This window comes from Bidens hawaiensis, unplaced genomic scaffold (genome assembly GCF_021521415.1).
Source record: "Bidens hawaiensis isolate Kalapana, Puna unplaced genomic scaffold, B.hawaiensis_p1.1 tig00050427_1, whole genome shotgun sequence".
Lineage (NCBI taxonomy): Eukaryota > Viridiplantae > Streptophyta > Magnoliopsida > Asterales > Asteraceae > Bidens > Bidens hawaiensis.
Window position 1 is genome coordinate 82,460 of NW_027499015.1, and position 27,733 is coordinate 110,192.

General features: G+C 37.3%; 1 protein-coding gene across 2 annotated transcripts; it reads right to left on the minus strand.

The window, feature by feature from the left end:
* Positions 1–212: 212 nt before the first annotated feature.
* On the minus strand, positions 213–6,111 carry LOC143598487 (protein TRANSPORT INHIBITOR RESPONSE 1-like). Of its 2 annotated transcripts, none has more exons than XM_077076693.1 (4): positions 5,012–6,111; positions 3,610–4,099; positions 858–1,662; positions 213–317 (listed from the first exon to the last, which is right to left on the minus strand). In XM_077076693.1, exons 1-3 carry the CDS (start codon positions 5,464–5,466, stop codon positions 859–861), a joined length of 1,749 nt encoding a protein of 582 aa, XP_076932808.1. In that variant the 5' UTR covers positions 5,467–6,111; the 3' UTR covers positions 213–317; position 858. The 2 variants fall into 2 exon arrangements, with proteins under 2 accessions (XP_076932808.1, XP_076932809.1); XM_077076694.1 differs by having other exon boundaries at positions 281–311.
* Between the last annotated feature and the right edge of the window lie 21,622 nt (positions 6,112–27,733).

Sequence of the window (27,733 nt, forward strand, 5' to 3'; positions counted from 1 at the left end):
TTGTTGGCCATACCCGGAACTGGTTCCTGAAAATACCCGGCTTGTGAACCTCAACTTATATAACATTCCAAATTTTTAAAAAAAATGTATGAACCAAACACAGTAAATCAAGATCATGAACATGAGAATAGATTATTGAAGTTATTTGAAGATGCAATGGACTAATGATACAATGTTTAATAACACAAACATTATGATATGTTACAACTTACAAAAATCTTTTATTAAATCACAAACTAATACAAATACATTCTAGAAACTCAATACACCAAATCCACCAGCAGCAGCAACAATATCCAAATGTACCAAATCTGAACCTAAGTACCAAAATAAATGTCAAAACAAAAAATCTAAACTAAATTTACAAAACAGTGAACTGCGGTTTTCGTCCCTGTGGTTTGTCTAAATCTACGGTTTTAGTCTAATAGTTTCAAATTTGCGATTTTCGTCCATGTGGTTTCATTTCACTTGCAATTAAAATTAACCCCGTTAAGTACGGTCGTTAAACCCATCAGTGTGCCTCACATGAGGGGTAGTTCTATCCTCTTTTACCAAATACACCACATCTCCTCACATGAGGGGGCTTGCGAATTAGGACTGGGGTTTATTTGGGGAGAAAAAAGGGCAAAATTGCCCCTCTCGTGAGGCGCACGTTGATGAGTTTAACAACCAGACTTAATGGGTTGATGAATTCGGGTTTAATTGCAAATGAAATGAAATGAAACCACGGGGACGAAAATCGCAAATTTGAAACTATTTGACTAAAACCGCAGATATGACAAATCACAGGGGCCAAAACAACAATTTACTCTTTAGAAAAAATAATATAAACGATCGTTGCGAGTATGGATACGCACCTCAAGAAAGATTGTACACGCCGGCTTTATCTTTACCCATTATCCGTACGAAATCCGGCATGTCAAACCTTTGACCACAAACCGTCCGATAAATATAAACCTTCTCAACAGGGACATTTTCGGGAATCGAGTTCAAGTTTTCGCGTTCGTCGATAACTTCAACGTTTAAACGAGGCATTTTCTGACCAAGTAATTTACACGCTTCAAAACTAACGAAACAAGAAGACATCCAAAGGGATCGCATTGTCTCCAACTTCGAAGCGTTTGCCAGCAAAGCTTTATCGCCAAACGGACAATCACGAATCTCCAACTTCCTTAAACTATCACAACCCGATAAAATATAATGCAACCCCAAATCACTGTCACCTGCAAACGCTATCGACAACATGTCGAGTTTCTTCGCGTGTTTTCCGATGTACTCGAACACGCGGTCCGTAAGAAGGCCCGACATTGAAAGGCGTGTGAGATGTTTGCAGTTTTCGACTATGGAGCCGAATCCGGTGTCTAGGGGTTCGAGTGTTAGGTAATCGGGTGAGCGGGGTTCGAGAATGCATAAACGGAAGCATGTTAGGTTAGGGCGGTTTTTGGAGATTGAAACGAGTGCGGAGTTTGACATCTGGCGACAGAAATATAGGATGGAATGGAGTTTTGTGCAGCCTTGGGAAACTGAAACGAGACCTTGTTCGGTTAAGGGTACGTTTGCGTCTGCTACATATGGGTCGGATGGGAAAACGACTAGTTCTTTTAGGTGTTTACATGATGTAGCAACGGTTTCTAGGCCAGTGTCCTCGATGTAATCTAATACCTGTAATTGCATTTTTCGTTAGCTTGAAAGAAAATAAAATTTTGATGTAAATATGAACATTAAGCTTCAATACAGTATAGGAAGGGAACGAAGCGTACTATCAACTATGGTTAAATTATCAACGTTAACCGATCAAACATGTAAAACTGAAATCAAATATATATATATATATATATATATATATATATATATATATATATAAGCAGGTTCAAGAGGGAACTCAAAAAAAGTGGGCAACTAGGGAACTCTTCATTTTACATGTAAAAAATACAAAAAAAAATCATTTTTCATGTAAAAAACACATTTTTACATAATCTTTTTAGAGCTTTTTACATATAAACACATGTAGAAGCCATTTCAAAAAATAATAATAATAATAAAAATTTCAGTTAAAAAATGGTAATTTTTTTTTTTCACAAAATCAATTTTTTTTATTGGAATGTCTTTTACATGTATTTATAAACAAAAAGTCCAAAAAAATTTATGTTAAAACTAAATTTTTGCATGTAAAATCGAGCTTTATATTATTTTTTACATGTAAAATGAAGAGTTCTCCAGTTTCCAACTTTTTTTGAGTTCCCTCTTGAACCTGCCCATATATATATATATATATATACTAGACGGGTGCCCGCGCGACGCAGCGGGAACACATATCGTTGATAGTGATTTGGTTTCAATTTTTAACCGTTCTGTTTCGGTTTACATGATCAAAAACCGCTACTAATGGTTTATTTAAAGGCCATCAAAACCGGATCGCAAACACCGCTACGTAAATGTTAATTTTTTTAACTAAAAAAAGCTAAGGCGATATCATACTCTAATTAAAGAGAATAAAATTCTTGTTTTTATGGTGTCGTTTTTTAAAAAAAATATAAGTGTATGAAAAAATTATGATCGTTTAAAACTTTTGGGTGGAAGTTAGGTTAAATGTGAAATTAAAAATAATATATGGTTAAAAGTTAAAGGGCTAAGGTTGTAACTATTACTTAAATTTATAAAATTTTGATTAAAGTTGAGGGGACAATATAGTAACTATATTTAAAAAATTGAAGTTTACTATTTTGCCCATCTTCAATATGCTATGTAAATTGTACCATTTGTTAATTAAGTTGTAAATTACTTAAAATCTAAGTGTCTTAATTTGCCCTTATTTGATGTATTATATATAGTATAGATATATAGCTTGAATGAGTCACAAGTTGTGTAAAGAGTACTATTAATGAATAAAGCCACATAAATCTTTTTGTTAACTTAAAAAATGAAATCTTTATTAGAAAGGTACAATCTTTTAACCATATTCGACACACTAACCTACTTATAATGAAGATTAACTAATTCAAGGCAAGTATTTCAAGTCGACTCGGCCCCACCCATACCAAAGAATTACACATTTCAACGTGTTCATGTTTTGACCCGTTACATGACCCACCAGTTTTCCCACTTACACTTACATGTAATCACAACAAAACAATAATCGCGTATTTAAAATAATATATTAAATTAACTTCGAAGAAAGCCATGCTGAGATTTTGAAGAAATCAAATTAATTTGTTGTTTGTGCATATGCTTGTTGTTTATATTTTTTAGATTTTTTGTTTTTTGTTTATATTTTGCGTTATGTTTTTTTATTAATTTTTTAAAATTTTTTTATGGGTTTTCTATTAAGATCAAAACCCCTCAAAAAAATATTCAAAAACAATAATAAAAAATTCATAACTCAAAATATTCGTTGTCGTCGTTAAACAAAAAAAAACAATTATAGCTCAAGTTCAAACGAAACGAACACGCCATGTCATGGGATTTTAATTCCAATTCCTTTGAATTCCCACAAATTTTGTGAAACGAGCACGCCCTTAGAAACCAGTGATAAAAACCAATTATATGTGCAGATAAATGAATAATCAAAGTTTAAACTCAAAACAAGACGGAACATGCATTATAACTTACCACTAGACGCTGCAAATTATGGCAGTGACTAATAATCTTGGAAAGATCCGGACTTTGCGCAGTTGCATAGCTCAAGTTCAAAGACGTAAGCTGCGAACACACGGAATAAACAGCCGGAAGATACGCCGGAATCACATCCCAAAACCCCGATAAGCTTTTTAGCTTCTTGCAGCCCGAAAACGCCTCTGCTAAGCTTGAATAAGCGTCCAACCCTTCGGCTGAGTAGGCGCCCGTACCGAATTCAACGAGCTGTGGGGCCCGTTGTAGGAGCGTGGGTAGTTTCTCTAAAGGTACGGTGCGGTTTAGTTTAAGGGTTTTTAGATTTGGTGACCTGGAAATTAACCGTTCGAGGGCTGAGAAACTGACTTCGGAAGTTAAGCAAGTGATGTTGAGAGACTCGAGTGAGGTGAATGTGTCTGGGAAGTGGCTTAGCCAGTGGCCGCTTAGTTCTTCGACTTCGCATTCTCGTAAATCCAGTACTCGTAAATTTCTGTAATGAAAATTAGATGAATGAAAAACACGAATAAAAAAAGACTTTTAAATTGATTAAAGTTGAAACCAACGGTATAATCAGTTCAATAAAAGCAAGTAATCTAGCATCAATACCTCAAGAAACTAAAAGAAAGCATATAACATATTAACATTACATAGCTTGTATACTATCAGAAACAATTAATTACATTGTGCAAACAAAATGATTTAAAGAAACTAATCATACTTCATATACAATAATCATAAAGTAACAAAAACAGGCTTATGAAAGGCATGCATTGTCATGGGTGAGCAATAACTGAGCCATTAACCAAAACCGAACTGAAAACCGATGAAACCGAATCGAAATTAACCAAAAACCAATTAAACCAAAAACTGATTTTGGGTTTCTTCTGTACCCTCGTTAACAGAAATTAACCTAACCAACCCGAAAACCAATGAAACCGAACCGATATTAAGCAAAAATGGGTTATCGGTAACCGAACCATTTATATTTTCTTATATTTCTTGTTTTATGTCTTATGCCTCCATTAACTGTATTTCTAAGTAAACATATTAGCCCAAGTTTTGGTATTAGTTATTAACCGAACCAAAAACCGACAAACTAACCTAATAAACCGAAAACCAATTAGCTAATAACATAATGTAATCAACGACTTCAGTTTCGGTTTCGACTAATAACCAAACCGAACCGTGCACCCCCCCCCCCCCATCACACATGATTCAACAAGCATTACTTAATCACTAATTAAAGAACACATTCCACATTAACGTAATTAACCAAAAAATCTATAACTTCAGTTTCGGTTTATGCTAATAACTAAACCGAGTACACATGATTCAAATTTACAAAAGGCCAAACATAATTACTTATTCACTAACTAAACAATTTAAAAACAACATATTCAACCTGCAATTAGCCGCAACGGCCGCAAGCCCGTCGGTACTAAACCCGTCACAACTCGCCAACACCAACACCTTCAACTTCACAAACCCTTTAGCCACCATCTCTAAACCCTCATCAGTCACCACCATTCTCTTCAATCTAATCTCCTCCAACCCGGAATAAACCCGGCCCATTTCGACAATCCACGGGTCCACACACCCGCCCCATCCTTCGGGTACCAAATTAAAGTCGGCAAAATGCGGCTTTCCTTTCAACTCCACACCCTTCACCTCCTTAAACCTCCTGGTTAAAACCCTAGGGTTTACGGCGTAGCAGTTTCCGATGAAGATGTGGTTCCGGCACCAACGTTCGGTGTCGTACCATGATTTGGAGACTAAGGATACGGCGTTACGGTCGGATTGTGAAACTAGGAATGATAACACGTGTTCGAGTACTTCTTCTGGGAATGATTGAGTCATTTTGGCGGGAATTTGGCTGGAAAAAGGTCCGGTGAATGTGGATTTGGGGTTTTGAGGGTGTTTGAGAAGTGGGTTTTGGTTGGATTTGAGTGAAACTTAGTATTGATGAAGTTGTTCTTCAGTATGAATAAATCATTTGGCCGGAAAATTGACCGGAGAAAGGTCCGGCGAGATGGGGTGAAGGTGGATTTGGGGTTTTGAAGGTGTTTGGAAAGTGGGTTTTGGTTGGATTTGAGTGAAACCCAGTATTTATGAAATTATTATTCAGGATTAGTGAATCATTTTGGCCGGAAATTTGGCCGGAGAAAGGTTTGGTGAGATGGGATGAAGGTGGATTCGGGGTTTTGAGGGTGTTTGGGAAGTGGGTTTTGGTTGGATTTGAGTGAAACCGTGTAGTGATGAAGTTGTTCTTCAGGGTGAGTGAATCATTTGGCCGGAAAATTGGCCGGGGAAAGGTCCGGCAAGATGGGAGGAAGGTGGATTTGGGGTTATGAGGGTGTTTGGGAAGTGGGTTTTAGTTAGATCTGTGTGAAACCCACTATTGATTGATTGATGAAGTTGTTGTTCATGTTCAGGATGAGAGAGAATGAGTAAGAAGAAGAAGATATTATTATTGTGTGATGGATAAAGTGTGATAGGTGAATGGGTTTTGGTTTTGGATACTTGGGTTTTGGGGTTTGTTAAATTTATGACCCTAAAGTTTGGGTTTGTTGGCAAATGGGTTATATATCACTCTAAAATCTTTTTGTCCATCAAGGTGTCATCCTTTAGAGGTGTATAAATCGGTTATCGGCTTTAAACTGGTTCAAGTTAGAAATCGGTTTGGGTTGGTTTGAAATAGGTTAACGGGTCTTAAACTGCTTTTTCATTTTGGTTTGGTTCTGAAACCGGTTTGTGTATTAAAGGTTGAAAGATATACGAATCTACGGGTTGGGTAGTTTTGGAAACCAGTTTTGGGTGTTAATGGGTCGTTTATAAACCGGTTTACCGGTTATAAACCAGTTTTTTAACACATTTGGGTAGGGGTGTGGATGAAACTAAAAAAACAATTCGAAACTAAAAAAAACAAATCAAAACAAAAGCCGACAGTTTGGTTTAATGTAAAAAACGAAGCGTACGATTCAGTTTATTTTGCAATTAATAAAAATGGAAAAACAACCCGAATATATAGATTTTCTTATTCTTACTTTTTACATTTGAACTCCTGAGTTTGGGGTTTTGTTACTTTTATTGCCCTAGAGTTAGTGTTTTTTAAACATGTCCTAAATCTGTTGTCTAGGAAGGTAAGGGTGTTTTCGGGTTTAAATTTTAAGATTCGGGTTTTTTTGTATTCGGGGTTTTCGGGGTTGTTTAGTTAGGTATTCAGTATCCATGGAAAAAAAACATATATATAATATACACATGCATATGTGCAATATGTCTTCATGGCAATGCATGGTATATTGATATAGAGAAGGAAAATAAATGTTGTCACACAAATGGACAAATGCGGAAGATAGTCCGTAGGAGTCAAGATCTAACTCTGTTAGTGACAGAGGTCGTTAGGTAATAACAAAGAAAATTCGTATTAGTTATGAGAGAGAACAAATACAAATATATACATGCAAGATGAGATCTTTTAATTGCAATTATAACTTCTAACCTGTACTTAACAAGAAAAATAAATATTAGTGTACGGGCAATCATTTAGAGATAAACTAAAATAGTAATGTGTTTATGTTGAGACATGGGATGGCACGAGGGGCGGTCTGTATAACCAGAGATGACAAGATGATAATAAGGCCAAACGTAGTGGGCGAGAAAGTGGGCGAATTTGGGGCGAAATTAGGGTGGAACACCGCCCCCTGGGCGAAATTGGGGCGAAATGGGGCGGGGGCGGGGACTATTTGTCGCCTGAAAAGGTTTGAAGAATATTAATATTTTATTAATATGTGTGTGGTATATATATACATATACATATATATATTATTATTATATTATTATTGTAGCCCCTACACCATTACACCCCAAAAACAAATTCTCATCATTTGCTGACTGGGCGCCACACGGCGCAAAACGTCCCAAATTGTAGCTCATTCACTACACATTGCCTAATAATTTTTGAATGTGTTGTACTTGAGTATGGAATCTAGCTTAGTTTATTCAAGTTTTAAATATAAAAATGTACTATTATATAATGTTTTTAAGGGATTTCTAAAAAAATGTGTTTTGTCTAAATTAGTCTAAGAAGGATTATGAAGAATTGGAGATGTTACGTGGCACTTTTTATAAATAGGATTAAAGGGCATTTATGTCATAAAATCTAAATTTTCATTCACTTGTTTTCTTAAAGTAAAAAAAAAATAATTCAAAAAATCCAACATAAAATTTTAGTACAAAAACTTCCGACCCAAAAAAAAAATCAGTACGAAAGTCCAACGAAGAATTTAGTATAAAAAACCTAACACAAAAAGTTTACTAAAATAAACTTACACAAGAAATATGGTAACAAAAGTTTCAACACACAAAAACTAATATAAATAATCTAGTAGAATAATGTTGTATAGCATAAAAACAAACCTACTTTTTTGTTTGTTCTTTTACATAGCAAATATAGTCTTTAAGTTAAGGATTAAAAAATGCTTGATTTTATGATGTGTGTTTTTTTTTTTAAAATAATGTTGTATGAAATCAATATTAATGCTTAAAAAAGTGAGAAATTTGACAAAGGTCAATAAAAATGGTTATTCACAAAATGTTCTTCATTCTCTCTTTTTTCCTAACTACTTTACAAATCCATATCCATCTTAGTAGGGATGGCAATGAGTCGGGTTTGGAACGGGTCTAAGTATTCCCAGACCCGATTACCCGAACCGATTATAAAAACCTGTCCCAGAACCGTCGGGTTTCGGGTTTCTTATCGAGTTTACAATGTTAATTAACACAGGTAATAACCATTGTTGTAAAGTAAAAACAAACGAGTAAATTTTATTCGAATATGAATCCAAACGTATGGAATATTTTTTAGAAATAAATTAACCAATATGTAGCTATCCAATTGGATTATTACCTGTTGATTGTTTGAGAACAATAACCATGTGCCAATATTATGGAAAATTGGAGATTGATCATCAGGTGAAACTCGAATAACTAGACATTAGAAATTAATGGAGACAAAATAGAAAAAGAAATAAATAAAATTTAATTCTTAAATATGAATATATAAAAAAAAGTTATGTCGGGTACATCGGGTATATAATCGGGTAAATGGGTCAATGTTATCGGGTATATTACAAATCCCAAACTCATCCAAACCCATGAAAAATTTCAAAACTAATCCCAAACACGTCCCAAACCCTAATAGGTCCGGTATTACCCGTCCCAATTATGTCGGGTTTCGGGTTTTACCATCGGGTTCGGGTTTCACTGCCATCCCTACATCTTAGTAAGTAGTAATCGATCAGTGGTCAGCTCAATAATGATGTTTATTATTCGATTATAAACCAATTAAACCAAAAACAAACCGTGCCTCCAAATTATTAACCGGTTACTGGTTTTTAACCGGAACCGAATAACCAATTTGGTTTTGAATACAGTTATAGCCTTATAGGTTTTGTCCCTAATTCGGTTTAACCCAATAACCGATATACCCACACTTAACCACTTTTAAGTTTTATATGACTATGAAGTTATGTTAGCCCAACCCGTCTCCAAGCCCACTTAATTCAGTCTCCAAGCCCAGTTAATGTTTATGTTTGGTGTTTGGTATTAGAAGAAAGAAGTAGTTTGGTAACAAATGGTGAGAGTTAGGGCTAAAAAAACGGAAATGATTTTTCTTACTAAAATAATTTTACCCTTTTCCTTTTTTCTTCTTTTCTTTCTAAAAAATGGGCTAGGGAAAACCCGTTAGGCCTTAGTCATCATACTCGTCAATAGTGGTGTACTGGCAGGAGGCTCGGAGGGTGTGCAAGCCGCATCATCGGTCGGGGCACATAAGTTTCGGGGGGCACAAACTTATAGTTAATGAGATAATTACATGCTCAGAATGGTTTGCTTATAATAAATCGATCGATAAAAGTTTTATCCATGTACATTAGCGAATAAAAAATTTTCGTTATGACCTACGGGTCTTATATTTTGACTCGGCCAAGGTCTTCAAATTCTCGAAGACGGCCTTGTGTACCGGAAAAGCCGGTAATATATTGGGTCAACCCAAACCAATACGACCCTTTTGAACTCTTTTAAGAAAGACGAGAAGATTTATCCCAAATCCATTTTGTCCACTCGTGTAGGTTGAAAGTCGTGTATTAGTCTATTTTAATCAATAGAACCTTGCAAACAATAAATTACGCAAACCCAGCCCATACCCCATGCAAGGCTCAGCCGCGGTCTTAGGGCCGCTTTCAATAGGAGCTGAAATAATAATAATAATAATAATAATAATAATAATAATAAAGTATACACTAAAAAGAAACTATGTTTATATAAATATAAGGGTGTGGGTTTATATAAAGGGTCTAAAAATTCTCCAAAAGTCTAAATATAAACAAATAAACAAAATAATGGATTTAGACATTCCAAGTTCTAATTGGTTAGTAATAAATTGAACCTTACAATATGTTTAATTGATAAATTGAGCCTAACAATTCTAATTAATTGAAATATGACTTGGGCCCAACCATTTGCAACATCCACGACTGTAATCGGGAATTCAAGAGCCCCATGGGCTGAGGGGTACTCGTCCTGGAAAATTACATAAAGCTCATTTTTTATACTCTTTATGGACACTCGAAATCTCCGAGACGACCAAAAATGGGTATGTCATTAAATAAGTAACTAGACGGGTGCCCGCACGATGCAACGAATGTATGAACCTGTTAATCACATACAAATGTAAGTGTTTATGGTTCGGTTAAAACCTTGAAATCGTTTAAATCGGTCATTGGTCTGACTTCTTTTTTGTTTTTCTTTTTTTACTTTCGGTTTATTGGTCGGTTTCAAAACTTTCAAAACGTAGTGAACGGTTGGTTTGCGGTTTATATCGGCAACCGGCTATATGATACCAGAAAAGACTGTAAATTAACCTAATTGCAATATGATTTCTTTTGTAATATTTGTTGTTATTATTTCACGTCCTAGATCTTCCATTAATATTTACCATTTATATGGTTAAAATTATCATTTTTTATTTATGATCGTCTCAAGTATCATATCATGTTGGTTTTTAGTTAAAATTGATGGTACATTTAAATTATTAATTATTTAAACTGTAAAACCAAACTGGAACCAGGCCGTTAGTAACGATTCGGTTTCAACTTTTAATGGTTGAGTTTGGTTTTGGACCACAAAAAATCAGTATTAACGGTTGGACTCACAAATTTAACTTAAAAATCATCAAAACCGACATTGAACACCCATACGTAACATATTAATTTATTTAAATGAAAAAAAATTACAACAATATAATATCCAAATTAAAGAAAAAAATGCTCGTTTTTATGGTGCAATTTGTTTATAAAAATATTAACGTATGAAAAGGCTATAGTCGTTTAAAAATCATGGGTGAAAAGTTAGTTTACAAGTTAAATTAAAAACATAATATGGTTAAAGATGAGGGACCAAACTTGTAAGTTGAATGTATTGTATTTAAAAGACATGTTTACCCTTACTAACACATATACCTTATGCTTTAAGTGTTGTAAATTACTTAAAAGTGGATGTCTTAATTTGCCCTTGTTTGATGTATTATATATAGTATGGATATAGATATAGATATAGACAAACAATGCGAGTCAACTATGCTACATGGAGTCATGGACTGCAAAATGCAAAATGGGTACAAATTTGTATGAGGCCTTTTAGGCTAAATGGGCTGCAAAATGTTAAAGGTGAACTGGACTGCAAGACTGCAAGTTATAAAATAATGATTAGTGGGCCTTTCAGCCTACTCCCATACTTAACTGCCTTCAATTTCTTTTAGGTTTTGACTATTTTCATTTCGTATTCGATTTTTCCTCTTCGATCATAACTCACTCAACTCTCATCGTTTTGAACTTTTATTTTTATATTATTTTATTTTTATATTATTTTGCTAGAATTTTGTATTTATCCCCCCCCCCCCCTCTCTTTGTGTATGCCCAAATTCGATGTTTAACTTTAAAGATATGACAAGAAAATAAAAGAACCGATTCGCTTACATAGTATTTCTTTTCATTAATAGTGATTGTGTAACTTTCAAAAATCATAGACTAAAAGCATCTATCTCCTTATTTTCATGTGTTATCTTATGATCCTAAATAAATTATATATCTTTTAACAAAAAGGATCCGCTTTTATCATAACCCATTTTATGTCAACGCCGCCGAACGTTATAAAATATAGTTTCTTATTTATTATTTTATTTGTGTGTGTGTGTTTGTTTTTGAAGTTATAGCAATTTAATCTTATATATGAGTCTGTCAATTTAAGTTGTGTAAGCAACCAAGAAATAAAAAATTATATAATACGGCAAATCATGTACAAAAGAAGAGCAAAAGATATGTGTATAAAATTCGCAATATGGTTTAAATAACAACTAAAAGAGTAGGTAGACAATTATTCAACTTTGATATTAGAGTTGACATACGAAAACTACTTACAACTTACAAACTTCACATACAATTAATTGTGACACATATCATAATTTATTATCATTTATATTTTTATACCTAACTTTTTTAATGCTAACTCATACTCTATAAACTTTATATACCAAAATTACACAGTTTTTTAATAACTACGGGACATGAACACAAACCTCATAAAAAACAATATTTTATCCAACTTTCTTGATACGACTATGTAAAATATCTTTTGATCATATAATAATCGTAAAACCGAGTATAAAGCACATCAGTATAAGAACTTTTATTAAGGGTGTGTTTTAAAAATAAATAAATTTTGTGGCTAAATTTACGAGCTAAAAGCCTTTTGAATGCTATTTTTATTAGTTTCTTTTAATTCATTATCAAGAGCTTCGAAAAACCTACTACTTGTAAACTAAAACTCTAAGAATAAGAGAGAGGTTATTGAGGCGATTAGTTGTACAACTTGGTGGAGTACGTAGAGAGGTTTTCCGTCACCGGGAAGCTGAAAAAAAAGAACTTATTTGATTATATCATTTAATTGTAATATTTGTGGTGTTGTAGTTATATTGTTAAACTTTATGTTGGTTGGCCGAGTGGATTAAGAATTCTCTTCTCAACATATAAACATTTGTGTTTTGCCCCGGATATAAGCTAGCTGGGTTTGTGATCTTAATAAAAGTTATCATTCAAACAAAACAAACAAACTTTAAGGTCTTAAATATTCCAAAAAGATCTCGTCAAAAGTAATCATATACCAACATAATAATTAAAAACCAAATAAACTATCCTGTAAGTTAAACTTATAAAGGGTTTACATTTGCACATGTCACATGTGTAATCTCATGCTTTATTTCATGATATAATAACCAAAAAAAGTGACACAAAATCTAGAACTCATGCATCTTTGAACTCGATATTGTTAGCATGAAGGGAAACAAGTTAATGATTATGGGGTGTATAAAGAAATACCATCATCAAAATAATGAAAAAAAAATACATATATTAAATTATATATATAAATTTAGAACATACATATTTTAGCATGAGAAGCGTAAGATGGTTCAGATTTATTACCGATGTGTTGTGTGTGCGAAGAGTCCGGCTGGGCTCATACTATATCACACTGAAGACGTCAGGGTGCTTAAATTCGAAAGTGAGGTTACAAAATGCATCTGCTCGTTGATCACAAGGGTAAAAAAGTACTTAACTTCAAAACAATTTTACCAAGACTAATAATGATCAACTGGGATACATTAACACTACTTTGATCACATGACTTAATTAATTCGTATCCATAGTAACGTAAGCATATTACATGTTCCTCGTAAATCCATCGTCGACAACACATTGTTAAATACATTATCAAACAATAACAGTATACGGATTTTTAGCATTTTCCTTTTATCCTTTAATTTTGGACAGAATTACAAATTTTGTCCTTTAAATATACGCGATTTATGGATCATGTTCTTTAAAAAGTTTATTTACGGGCTGTGCTCTTTGTATGACAAAAAACATTCGTTTTTTTGTCCTCCATACTAACTGTCATTCAAAAACTCAGTTAAATCAAAGCATGCCAAGACTTAACGGGGTTTTTATTTAACATATTTATTTAGTTTCTTTTCTATAATATATTTAATTTCTTTGTTAATTATAAATACTTAAATAGTATGCCTAAAAAGACTTAAATGCCCTCATTGCCAAGACTGGTTGGATGCCATCATGCCAATTATTCAAAAGGACGAAAATCAAACAAACATGTCATGTAAAGGACACCGCCTGCAAATAAACTTTTTAAATGACCTGATTCATAAATTACAAATGTTTAAACTTTAAAGAATACAATTTGTAATTCTATACTTTATTTTGTATCTAACTTTCGATACAATTAAGATGATGTTATTGTTAACATTCGTATCATATTCGACTACACGACGGGGACATATTTCCCAAAGAATCATGTGCCATACCTTGAAGCTTATATAGTATCCATCATCATGTTATTCAATGTCTATATAAACATATAAACTGAGAATAACTTGACATAAAGTGGGTACTAGAGACGTGCATGCTTTATTTTAGTAACAATACCTTACATTAAAAAGTGTTTAGTTATCTGATATGAATATAGTTTGTTTACATCATACGATGTTAATGTTTACTTATTGAGTGTTTAACATGTTGAAACTAATTAGACCAACCAAACTAAAACCATGTGTCCGGGTTAAACGAGTCAATGAATTATTATCAAAACGAGTTAGAACTTACGCGGTTCTCTTTCTTAATCTGAGCATCAAACCAACTATTTCGGCCATCCTTTTACGCATGTAACGTAACTGGTCATTTTAGATATACTGGTTTCTATTCATCCCAACCATCGTCTTTTGGTCACTACCGATCCCAACTAACGAATTGGCTGTTGACGGTCCCGGCCAACTGTTAACGTATTTGTTCCTAAAGGTTCGCGATTAACAGAATCCTAACGCCGTTGGTTGCATGTCGCCGGAAAAACGTTTTTGCCCGTGAAAGTCACATTTTTGCCGGAAAAAAACCACCTGAACACTACCACCACCACTTGAGCATCGCCAACCGATTCTGGCTATGATTCTAGGATTCCGGCGGCCTCAATAATTGAGACTTTTACTAGAAAAATGTTTCTAAAGGTCCGATACAAAGTTGCCAAGATGTTTGAGACGAAAATGTTGAGTTTTCGAGGAAAAAAAGTGATTTTTCCGGCTAAAAACGTTTTTCCGGCGACCTACAACTAACGACGTTGGGACTCTGTTAGTCGTGAACGTTAGGAACAAATACGTCAAAAGGTGGGACCGTCAGCAACCAATTCGTTAGTTGGGACCAACAATGACCAAAAGTCGATAGTTAAGGTTAATAAAAACCAATATACCGTTAGTTAAACATGAGTCATATTGTGCAATGTTTCTTAGGCGTGTAATATGTTATTGTCATGTTATTTAATAGATCATAAAAGAATAGAAACGGAGAATAACTAACATAAAGTGGGTAGGGGTGCATGTCTTATTTTAATGAAAGTACCTTACATAGTACATTAAGAGGTGTTTGGTTATTATGTAGTTTGGAAATAATTTTACATCACACAATGTTTACTTCTTGAGTGTTTTAACATGTTTAGACCAACCAAGCTAAAACCATTTGGCTGCGTTAAACGAGTCAATGAAGTATTAACAAAACGCGTTAAAACTTACGCAATTCTCTTTCTTAATTTGAGCATCAAGCTAGCTATTTCGGCCATCCTTTTACGCATGTCACATAACTTGTTATTTTAACATGAGTCATATTGTGCAATGTTCTTACATTTGTAATATGTTATTTAATGTCATAAGGGAATAGAAACTGAGAATAACTAACATAAAGTGTGTAGGGGAGCATGCCTTGTTTTAGTGACAATACCTTACATACTTATATTAACATTAACATTAAGAAGTGTTTGGGTATTCTATAGTTTGATATTAACTTTACATCACACAATGTTTACTTCTTGAGCGTTTAACATGTTGAAACCGATTAGACCAACCGAACTGAAACCATTTGATTGGATCAAACGAATCAAGAAATTGGTAACAAATCAAGTTAAAGAATTACATGACTCTCTTTCTTAACAAACTAGGTGGCTCAATGAAGGAAAACTAAGATCTTTGTGATCTCTCGTCCGATCCTGAGGGCTTTCGGGGGGTTTTACCACCAGGCTCGGTGGATTTGTTTCAGAATTGGGGATACCTTGGAGGCGCTTAAGGGCTCTGTAAAGTTGAGTTAGGCCAGCTGGCGGTGACCTTTTGTTATTGGGTTACCGCATACGGAATACCTACGCAAATCTCTGTTTGTTGTCCGTTAAAAAAAGAACCAATTACAAATAAATTTTCAAACAAAGATGAAACGAAAATGCAATGATGAAAAAATAAAAAGGATAAGGGTAAGGTAGTAAATTATAGGTTTTAGTTTAAAATGTAACTAGTAATGACCCCGTGCGTTGTAATGGGAGCGTAGACACACATTAATATGTGTGTCGCAATGACGACGTTGATAAAATATAAAGATGATAAAGTTTGTTCGCCGCGTTACAGTGACTCGTCACCACTACAAAACTTGAGATATAAAGCGGTGGCTAAATTATGTTTGAAGCGGTTTGTGTTTAAAACCGCTGTAAACCTACACTAAGATATAATACATATTAATAAAAAATATTAACCGCTTCAAACCTTGCGTAAATATAAAAAAAAACCCTGCAAACTGTTCAAAACAATATAATTGATGATGGGGGTAGCTCAAGGAAATAATAAAATGGCTGAAACACGTTAACGCTAAAAGGGTTAAAAGGTTAAAAGCTTCGTTTCCCGCCCAAACTTATGGAAACAAGCACCCACGTGCTACAGTACAATGTCACATCACTATTCACATCCATGTCCCCTCTGACCAAAGTACTTACTCAGATAAAGTATTATTATTTTATCTATGGACCAGCGGTCCAATGCTTCCCGCCCAACAATGGTCAACTCTCTATGCAAACAAGAGGTTAACTAGTTTAGTTATATCTGAACTGAAAGGCTTACATCTCCTCACTTATATAAGAGATGCTTAACTATAAACACAAGACACCAGATCTGGAGTTAATACATACTCCTTGATCTTCTCTTCTCTCTTGAGGAATACACACTTTGCTTATTCCGTTCTTACTTCACCAATATCATAGCTTCATCCATGAACCGATTCCAAACATCACGGTTCTTGATCATCGGTGAGCTTTAACAACAAACAACTAACTAGTGAACCTCCTTCTACGTTTTGCAAACGTAGAGGGACACCACGACCTGCGTTAGGCTAACCTGAACCCTTGAAGCCTTTTAGCTTAACCAGTCCATTAACTATCATTGGTCTTATCTTTGTTGTAGGAACAAGTTGGCGCCCACCGTGGGGCTATGCCGCTTACTTTATCTTAAAGACCAGTAGTGTAGCTCCATCACCATGTCGAATGTGGATCTCCTGGAGAAGTTAATCAAGTGTCAAGAACACCGACACCAAGTTCCGGACAAGAATCTCCGGCCCACCTCGATCTTTTCCACTCCGGGAGGAACTTCGACGGGACCCTTGTTCCTCGACTTTTCACCTTTTCGAACTCCAACCCCTTCACGATCCGGAGTTCCTTCTCCTCATGCAGGAGTCACGAACACCCCGGAGCGTGTTGACTTGACTCTAGAAGGGGTATCACGGAATTTATTGCAACTAAGACATCTTCTTAACCAACATGTGAGCCAAGAAAGGGAAAAGGGGATAAGAATAAGGCTAGATTATGACGAATCGGAGCCCTCATAGTCGCTCGGACATCCACCTTCCCTTCTAACCAGCTCACGACAGGCTGCCTCTCTTTTTGAAGCTGGTCCAAGTGTAGCCTCTTAACCCTTTAACCCATCTCCCTACACCTATGGGAGATCAAGCCCAACGGCTTTCCCTTTGTTCACCTCACAACCCCTTGGACACGAGACCACTCTCGACCAAATATGGCGGTCACCAGCTTCAAGTGCTCCTCCTACAGCCACTACGTGGGATCAGGCCTTATCGGTCTTGCCCTTGGCTCGAAGTGCAGCAATGAGCACTTCTATGGGAGCAAACCAAACAGCAGCAACACCTGAAAGCCTTCAAGGCTTTAACCTGATGCCTCAGATGATGGCTCAAATGATGGCACACCTCCCTTGGACCCAGCTCATCAACCAAGCACTGGGTACTCACCAAGGAACAACAAGTCATAATCCTGCTGTAAGGTTGGATGAAGATTTAGCAAAACCTTACAAGCCCAGCAACCTATCTTGTTTCTCTCAACAAATCGCCGATTATGACTTTCAAACAAAAATCAAGATGCCACCCCATATAAGAACGTATGATGGGACTGAAGACCCCGAAGATCATCTCCAGGTCTTCACTGGGCGGCCAGAATCGAAAAATGGCCCCATGCTGAGTGTTGCTTGATGTTCATGCAAACGTTAGTCGGATCGGCAAGAATATGGTTCAACGACCTTCCTGCTCAAAGCGTTCGAAGCTTCGACGATCTGAGCAAAGGCTTCTTGGCCCACTTCTCACAACAAAGAAGGTACGTCAAGGACGCCACGGTCATTTTTCAGATAAAACAAAAAGATGATGAAAACCTTCGAGACTTCATCGAAAGGTACAAGAAAGAAGGGTTACAATATGTGGGGGCTGACGAAAAAATGAGGGTGGCAGGCTTCATGAACGCCATCACCTCCAAGCATCTCACAAGGGACTTTAACAAGTGCCTGCCTAAAACCCTTGAAGAAGCTCTTGAACGAGCCGAGGCACATATTCGAGGCGAGGAGGCCGTTGATTTCAAAGAGCAACGAAAAAGAGCTCCTAGTTGGCGAGGCAACAGCCCCAACCGAAAGAGAGGAAACTACAATCCCTATGATAAATATCCAATGAGCTCAGATCAACGAAGGCCTGAAGGTCGGAACCCTCCAAGCAGGGAAAAGACTGTGAACTTCACAGCCTTAACCAAAACCCCTCAGGAGATCCTTGCCACTGAAGAAGTAAAACACAACTTCCGACCTCCTCGACCCTTTCCCAAGAGCAAGAATAACGAAAACTCCACTCAGTTCTGTGAGTTTCACGATGAAAAAGGCCACCACATGAACGATTGCTTTCAACTCAAGAGAAGAATTAAGGAAGCTGTTAAGTCTGGAGAATTGGCTCATTTGGTGAAAGGGTTCAAAGACAAGATGGTTGAAAGAAAAAGCAAAGAAGTAAATATGGTGAATATAGACCAAGGTGTTCCCCACAAACGACAACGCTTGGAAGCTTGGGAGCTTCAATGCATCTGCTTCCCACCGCCTCAAGGTAACTTACTCTCAAACCCTCTAACGGTGGAAGCGAACGTGGGAACACTCCAAACAAACAAAGCCTACATCGACACTGGGGCAGCCACAAAGATCATGTATGAAAGATTCTTCAACCGGCTGAGCAAGGAAGAACGTTCAAGCTGGGATCCTACGCGAGGTCAAGTATCAATCTTGGGTAGCTAATCCAGTCATGGTTCGAAAGCCTGACAAGTCTTGGAGAATGTGCATCGACTTCAAAGACTTAAACAAAGCATGTCCAAAGGATTGCTATCCCTTACCCGATATGGACCTCAAGGTCGACTCTTTAACTGGCCATCCCTTTAAGTGTTTTCTTGACGCTTACAAGGGTTACCATCAGATTCTCATGAAGGTGGAAGACGAAAAAAACCGCTTTCCACACGGATAAGGGTATTTTCTGTTACCAAAAGATGCCCTTTGGCCTACGAAACGCCAGTGCAACCTACCAACGTTTAATCGACAAAGCATTTGCTAGCCAAATTAACAGAAACTTGGAGGCTTATGTTGATGATCTTGTAATCAAGAGCAAAATCGAGCATCAAATGCTTGAAGACATACAAGAAACCTTCCAAAACTTAAGAAAGATCAACATGAAGCTTAACCCTGGAAAATGCTCATTCGGGTTCGAAGAAGGCAAGTTTTTGGGGCACATTGCGGGGAAACAAAGCATAAAAGCTAATCCCAACAAAATCAGGGCTGTTCTCGAGACCAAATCCCCACAAAGCAAAAAAGAAGTGGAAAGCCTGAATGGAAGGCTCGCAGCCTTGAAGCGTTTTACCTCCAAGCTTGCTGAGAAGTCCCTACCCTTTTTCAAAACACTAAAGGGTTGCACCAACAAGAAAGATTTCAGATGGATGGAAGAAGCAAAAGAAGCCTTCAACCAAATGAAGCAACACTTGGCTTCACTACCAGCTATTGCAGCCCCTGAAACGGGAGAATTGATCTCTGTCTATCTCTCAGTTGCTGAAGAAGCATTAAGCGCGGTTCTAACCATCGAATGAGACAAAGTTCAGGTACCCGTTTATTTCTTTAGTAAAACACTAAAACTGGCAGATGTCAAATATCCTCCTTTGGAAAAACTTTCCCTGGACTTAGTTCAAACGGCCAGAAGGCTTCGAAGGTACTTTCAAGCACACCCTATACAAGTGGTCACTGACCAACCCATCAAGAGTGTGCTTGAGAAACCAGAAAATTCAGGCCGATTGGCCAAATGTGTTGTGGAACTATGTGAACATAACATCACCTATGTCCCAAGAAAATCTATCAAAGCCCAAGTCTTGGCGGACTTCATTATAGAAATTCCAAAGCAAATCATTCCTGAAATACATACAACTGCCACTGAACCTTCTGACCCTGAAGCCTGGAAGCTTTTTACCAATGGAGCTTCCAGCATCGAAGGGTCAAGAGCATGGCTCGTTTTAATCAACCCTGAAGGGTTAGAATTCACATATGCTCTTCGACTTGAATTTCAGACCACCAACAACGAAGCTGAATACGAAGCATTGATCGCTGGTCTGAAGATTGCCAAAGAAATGAATATCCAAAAGCTACAAGTCTTCACAGACTCGTTGCTTGTTTCAAGTCAAGTCAATGACAGCTATATAGCACATGAAGAAGTACCGTGAAAAGGCAAAAGGGTTGATGACCACATTTCAAGAATGCACCATCAAACAAGTCCCAAGATCACAAAACAAAAGAGCCGATGCCTTGAGCAAACTAGCATCTCTCACTTTTGCACACCTCACCAAGAAAGTACTGGTGGAGGTGCTGAAAACTCCTTCAATACAAGAACTGGAGGTTCAAGATGTAATCACTGAAGAAGGTCCCAATTGGATGACTCCCATAGGAAGGTTCCTCAAGAATGGTGAGTTACCTTTGGACCAGACTGAGGCTGAAAGGGTTCGAATCAAATCCAGGCAGTATGTGTTGCAAGGAGAAACGCTTTATAAAAAGGCTTACCTTGCATCGCTACTGAGATGTGTGGGCCCCGAACAAAGTCAATATTTAATCAAAGAGGTTCATGAGGGTATATGTGGAGCTCATTTTGGGCCAAGAACGGTGGTTGCAAAGTTGATGAACCTTGGATACTTCTGGCCCACCATGCACCGAGATGCAACGGAACAACTCAAAAAATGTGTGACGTGAGGTCGAAGACTCACTCAAAAATAAACCGAATACAACTAATTAGATAGCGGTAAGCGGGTATCGAACACAGGGAGTTTTGTGGAATATGTGTTACTTAGTAGTTTGATAATTAATCTAAATTAAACTAAATGCAAATATTAAAATCAAGTATTTTGGTTGTTTGGTTTTGATTAATAAAAAGAACTTAAGCAATTAAACAAGTTTTTAAACAATAAGAGAAACAATGCTCTCTTCCAATTTCAGGTTTCCAATGTAGATCAAGTTAACGTTTATTTATGGAACAAACTACACGAATATAGTTTTGTGAAAATTCAATTGATTGTGATAAACGAGGACTAAGTACTTGGATTACACAAACGCAAGGTTGTCACTCAAAAATCAGTTTACTATTATCAACCCTAATTCTCTTCTACTAAATCTCGATTGCCTATGGCACCAAGAACGGATAGTCAAGAACACGAAATCAAACAATACTAACAATTACAATACAAACTCACAATCACCAAACAATATATTCATAAGATCAAAAGGCTATCCCACAATTAACATAAACGATTCACAAGTATCTAATTGAAAACCTTACTTTAGAAGAGAACATAAAGATGACTAGCCGCACATTGTCTGAATCATCACCATATCGATTAGGTTAATCAAGCAAATCATAAACCCAAACAATTGATTAGAATCACCAAAATATCGTTCTTGCTCTCTCCCAATCGTCCCTAGGTAGTTCTTGATGAAAAGATAATAAACAATAATAAAACAGCAGTTACGACTGCGCACCGTGGCCCACGGTTCAAACCGTGGGTCACGGTTTTCTTCTGGAAATGCTGGACCGTGGCCTACGGTTGAACCGTGGGTCACGGTGGTGATCTGAAAATTTTGGACCGTGGCCCACGGTTGAACCGTGGGTCACGGTTGAGGCTACGGTGTCAGTCAGAGGCCACGGTACGGTGGCTTCTGTTTCAATTTTTTATTTGGACCGTGGCCCACGGTTGGACCGTGGGTCACGGTGGTCTTCAGCCAAAACTCTTTGTTTTCTTCATTTTTTAATCTCTCACACATTCTCGGTCCATTCGGTTGCCTCGGTATCCACCATAATAGCCCCGGAACCATCTTTGAACCTACAATTCACCAACAAAACCGTAGTTATCTAATTCCACAAAATAAACTTATTCAAAACATAATTCTTACGACTTTTATATCATTTAAGGGTTGTCCCATGGACCACCCGTCAATGTGAAGCTTGTCAAATTCATGCACCGGTTCCCAAAAGCCCTAAACACGATCTAGTCCCCATCTCCTCGGCTTGGCCATTTCACAAATGGGGAATGGATATTGTTGGTCCATTCCCACCAGCCAAGGGTGGGGTAAAGTTTTTGTTAGTAGCTGTTGACTACTTTACCAAGTGGCCTGAAGTCAAACCACTTGCAAAAATAACGGGCAAACAAGTCATCGACTTCGTATGGGAAACCATCATTTGCCGTTATGGGCTGCCAAGAGTGTTGGTCACGGATAATGGGAAACAATTTGCTGAGAAGCCTTTTAGCACATGGTGCAAAGAATTCAGAATCACTCAAGTATTCAGCTCGGTCGCATACCCACAATCCAACGGCCAAGTTGAAAGAACAAACAGAACCATCGTTGAAGGAATCAAAACAAGGTTGGGAAGGCACGACAACAACTGGCTTGAAGAACTCCCAAACGTTCTATGGGCAATAAGAACAACCGAAAAAAACAAGCCACAAACTAACACCTTACAGCCTAGTGTTCGGATCGGAAGCTGTAATCCCAGCCGAAGTCGGAGTTGTGACTCAAAGAACACTCAACATGGACCTCGAATCAAACAACAATGAGACCATGTTGAATTTGCAACTCCTTGAAGAAATTCGTGATAAAGCCGCAATTCAAGAGGCTAAGTACAAGCAAAAAATGGAAGCTTATTATAATGCCAGAGTGAAGCATGAACGCTTCAAGCCTGGAGACCTTGTACTCCAAAACAATGAGGCCAGCAAGAAAGAAAATCAAGGAAAACTTGGCCCAAAGTGGGAAGGACCATATACAATCCTCGAAGCTCACAAGGGTGGATCCTACAAACTGGCCGACACAGAAGGCAAAAAGCTTCCAAGGCACTGGAACGGAAAAACCCTTAAAAGGTTCCATGCCTAGTCAAAATGTAAAAATGTATTTCAAGAGATGTACAATTCTCCTTTTTGTGAAACACCAACCTCTTGAATGAATGATAAACTTTTTGTCATAACTTGTCTTTACTATCCTATAATCAGGTTGAGAACCTAGCAAGAAACTCCATGGCAAGGGCCATGTAAGGGGATGAGCTCCCAGGCCACATCGCTCAATAGGTTCAAGGGTTAAATGGACCTATATAAGGGGTGAGTACCTATATCAATTCGACTCCATGAGACTTAGAATTTTTTTTTTTCAACTAAAACTTGTCTCATAGACAGGTCTGAACAGCCTACACCAATTCGTTCATTAAACTTCCAAAAAGTTTACGAAAACAAAAACATACACTAAGTAGTGATATAAAGAATAGCCAACATGTGCTTTTTACCTAATGAAGCCTTGAAGCTAAAAGTGACTGCAGCACTAAAACTTCTTAAGGATAGTTAGTTAAAATCACATTAAACTAACAAGACAAGCAATCAACATACAAATGCATAGAACATCATAAGTTTATAAACAAGACCATTCTAAGGCCATAAGCTAAATAGCATCCATACATAATAAGCCGATTAAGGCTAAAACAAGGAAACCACATGGATTCCCAAGAAATTGTTCAAAGGCCATAAAGGCCAAACACAACCACAAGGCAGGAACTTTAAGAGTTCCATGCCAAACCTATATTGTTCAAGATTACTTAACATTGTTTTAAAGAGTGTTAAGAAAGCTACGAATAAAGATTTCAAACATCAGAAACAGGCTTTGAGTTACTAGCCTTATCACCCTTAGCCTTCTTGGATTTCTTGACTTGTGGGACCACACCAGCAACAGCCGAGCCTTCAAGGCTTGCCACATGAGACCCGTCGCTTCCCCCAGACAAAGTCTCTTCACTATCGCCAGAACGGGAACGCTTTTTGGACAAAGACTCAATCACTTATTTGGCAACCTTCTGGTCAAGACCAGTCGGCTTCAAACCCTGCAAAACTGAAAGTGGTTTACCGTAGCATGATGAAACTGCACCCACATAGGGGTAAGTAAGCCTCTCCATCGCATGAACTGAGCTGGTAAAAATCTTGTAGGCTTCAGGGTTGAACAAAGGAGATTGCTCCACAGGCTGACCGGTTTCGTGGGATGGAAGCCTGCAATAAAACCCAAGTGCTTTCCATGGCCTAGCAGTTTCGTATAAACGTCACCTAACACCGAGTTAAACTCTTTAGAATGAAGCAAATAGGACACGACTTGCTAAAACCCATGCTCGATCAACCACTTGTTATCTTCAGAAGTCTGGGTAACTGAAGCTTTGAACCCTTCCTTCTCCATCTCGAAGGCTCTCTTTTGCATCTCAAAAGCTTCACGGTCAGCACTTAATTCAGCCCTATCAGCCTCCATGGCTTTCTTCAAACCTGTCATCTCAATCTCTTGACCACGAGACAATTCTTCAATCTTTTTCACAAGAACTTTCTCCTTCTCAGAAAAACCTTCAACATCTTTCTTCAATGCTGCCATAGAAGCCTTCATCTTCTCCTTCGTGTTCATAAACTCCTCATACTCCTCCATACCCTTCCTAAAACGGGTGACACCTTCTGCCAAAAGGGCAGAATCGTTGGAATGGTTCAATATCAACCGGGACAACAAGAAGTCACCCTCCATCTTGGAGATAGTATCACGAACTCCCGGAGGAGCAAAATGAGCTAAAGAATCGGCACAAACTTCAGGATCCTTGAAAGAATCCCCAACCCTGACACTCCATTCTGGCACATAAACGACATTACCATCCAACCCTTGAATGACTGGCATCTCAACCTTCTTGCCAGCCGACTTCCTCTTCTTGGAAATCACCAACTCCTGTTCCTTCTCAACCTCCATAGTCGGACCCTGGTCTTCAGAGGCTTGAATATCATCGCTAACCTCAACTGGCTCATGAGAGGATGTGGTAGCAACAGATTTAAGCAAACGTCATGTAGAACGACGAGCAGAGGATTTTGGAACGGTGGCCTTGGAGAACCCTTTAACATTTGCAACTACAGCATACACAGCACCCTCAAATCGACCCTCTTTCCCACGGACAACCGAATCTTCCCCGACAATGGCTGCAGCATCAGTGAAGGCAACGTCGGAAGTATCATCACTCTTTAAAAAGTCCAAAGCAGACATGACTGCAAAAACAAAAAGAGTTCATTAACAAACTTGTCAACAAGATAAAGCAAAAGCAGAAAAAACAAATGCATACCCTCAGTTTGCTAATTCCTAATAATACAAGGAGATGTTCGGGGAAAGGTCGAAGGCGTGAAGGACATGTTCTAATGGATTTCAAAAAAGCCTCGTTCAACTCAGACTCGGCCGGTTCTGGTTCATTCAAAACGGCTTCGGGTTGTCTCCAAACAGGCTTAAACGGAAGGATAGAATCCGAAACAAAGAAAAACCGATCCTTCCAAGAACCAAGGGTCGTAACCGCCGAAGAAACCAAACACACATCAACCTTGGTATGATCGAACGTATACCAATCGCCATTTTTCTCTAAGCGAAAGAAACGGCGAAAGTTCAACAACGAAGGGTCATAACCTAGTGCTCTACACAAAACTTCAAAGTGCAGAACCCTAGCGAGCCCTAGCGGATGGATTTGACCGAATGATATACGGTAATACTCAAGAACATTCAAAACAAAAATCGAAAAAGGATGCCGAAGATTGGAAAATTCAAAGTGTCGACAATACAAAGCAATGTGACCCGCCGGACAACGGTCAATCGACAAATCGACCGGCGGAGCAACCTGTTTATACTTTAATCCTATTCCCCATTCAACACAAAACGACTCAACCTCTTCTTGGGTCAATCAAGAAAAAGTGATCGGAAGATCCTTTTTGGCAACCATAATTCGAAAGAAAGATGAAGGATCGAGACTAACCTGTGGGAAGATTGAAAGAAACTTGAATGTTTGAATGTGTTTATGATAAGAAAAATCTGGAAGTAAAAGAATAGTTAACCCACTAAATGACTATTAATGAAAAGGCAGACATTAGGAACCGAAAAATGGCAGTTACCATCACATCAACTGTCCCATCAACAATTCAAAAAACAACCAAAACTGAACAAAGCTTCGGAGCCTTCAAGCCTTGAAGCCTTTAAGCAATAAACAAAACGTGTGCAAAAGTCAGAAGCCCTTGAGCATACTCCTCAAAAACCTCTGACTTGGGGGGCTGATGACGGGGGTAGCTCAAGGAAATAATAAAATGGCTGAAACACGTTAACGCTAAAAGGGTTAAAAGGTTAAAAGCTTCGTTTCCCGCCCAAACTTATGGAAACAAGCACCCACGTGCTACAGTACAATGTCACATCACTATTCACATCCATGTCCCCTCTGACCAAAGTACTTACTCAGATAAAGTATTATTATTTTATCTATGGACCAGCGGTCCAAAGCTTCCCGCCCAACAATGGTCAACTCTCTATGCAAATAAGGGGTTAACTAGTTTAGTTACATCTGAACTGAAAGGCTTACATATCCTCACTTATATAAGAGATGCTTAGCCATAAACACAAGACACCAGATCTGGAGTTAATACATACTCCTTGATCTTCTCTTCTCTCTTGAGGAATACACACTTTGCTTATTCCTTTCTTACATCACCAATATCATAGCTTCATCCATGAACCGATTCCAAACATCGTGGTTCTTGATCATCGGTGAGCTTTAACAACAAACAACTAACTAGTGAACCTCCTTCTACGTTTTGCAAACGTAGAGGGACACCACGACCTGCGTTAGGCTAACCTGAACCCTTGAAGCCTTTTAGCTTAACCAGTCCATTAACTATCATTGGTCTTATCTTTGTTGTAGCAGCGCTTCATAACCGCTTTTTACACAACAAATAACCGCTGTAAAGGTGCTCCTTTTGTAGTAGTGCGTTTTTAATAATTTATTTTACATCGAAACGTGTGTAGAAATAATGTTGTTTTTTTTAAAAAAAAATTTAAGTTGTCGTGAAGAAAACAAAAATATATAAATATATGACACGCATGTTTTGGCCGTGATTTGCATGAGCTCCGTATTGAATCAAATTCATATCGAAGCATACGTAGAAGCATATACTGTCGTTTGTATTCAAATTTAGAGTGACATTAAGTTGCGAAGAAAAGTTAAAAATATATAATATTTGACGTACGTTAGTTTTAAACGAAACTTATGTTGAGACATAAATAAAAATAAGTGTTCGCAATACTATATTTGAATCAAAACTTGTTTGTCTTTTTATTTTTTTATTAATCATAAAATATATACATTGTATAATAAAATATGCATGAGAAAAATAAAATATATCGAATTCAAAAGTTAGTTACAGGAAAAAAGAAAAAAGTCACATGTCAAGAAGAAGTAAGTTGTTAATATATCTACTATTTCATAAATAGTTATTTAACGAGGCAGGCATCATTCGGCTTTAT

Coding starts and splice junctions, on each gene's coding strand:
- LOC143598487 (XM_077076693.1), bottom strand. CDS start 5,466: ATGACTCAATCATTCCCAGAAGAAGTACTCGAACACGTGTTATCATTC. Junction 4,100..5,011: donor GCCGTTGCGGCTAATTGCAG/GTTGAATATGTT, acceptor TTTTCATTACAG/AAATTTACGAGTACTGGATT. Junction 1,663..3,609: donor ATAATTTGCAGCGTCTAGTG/GTAAGTTATAAT, acceptor ATGCAATTACAG/GTATTAGATTACATCGAGGA.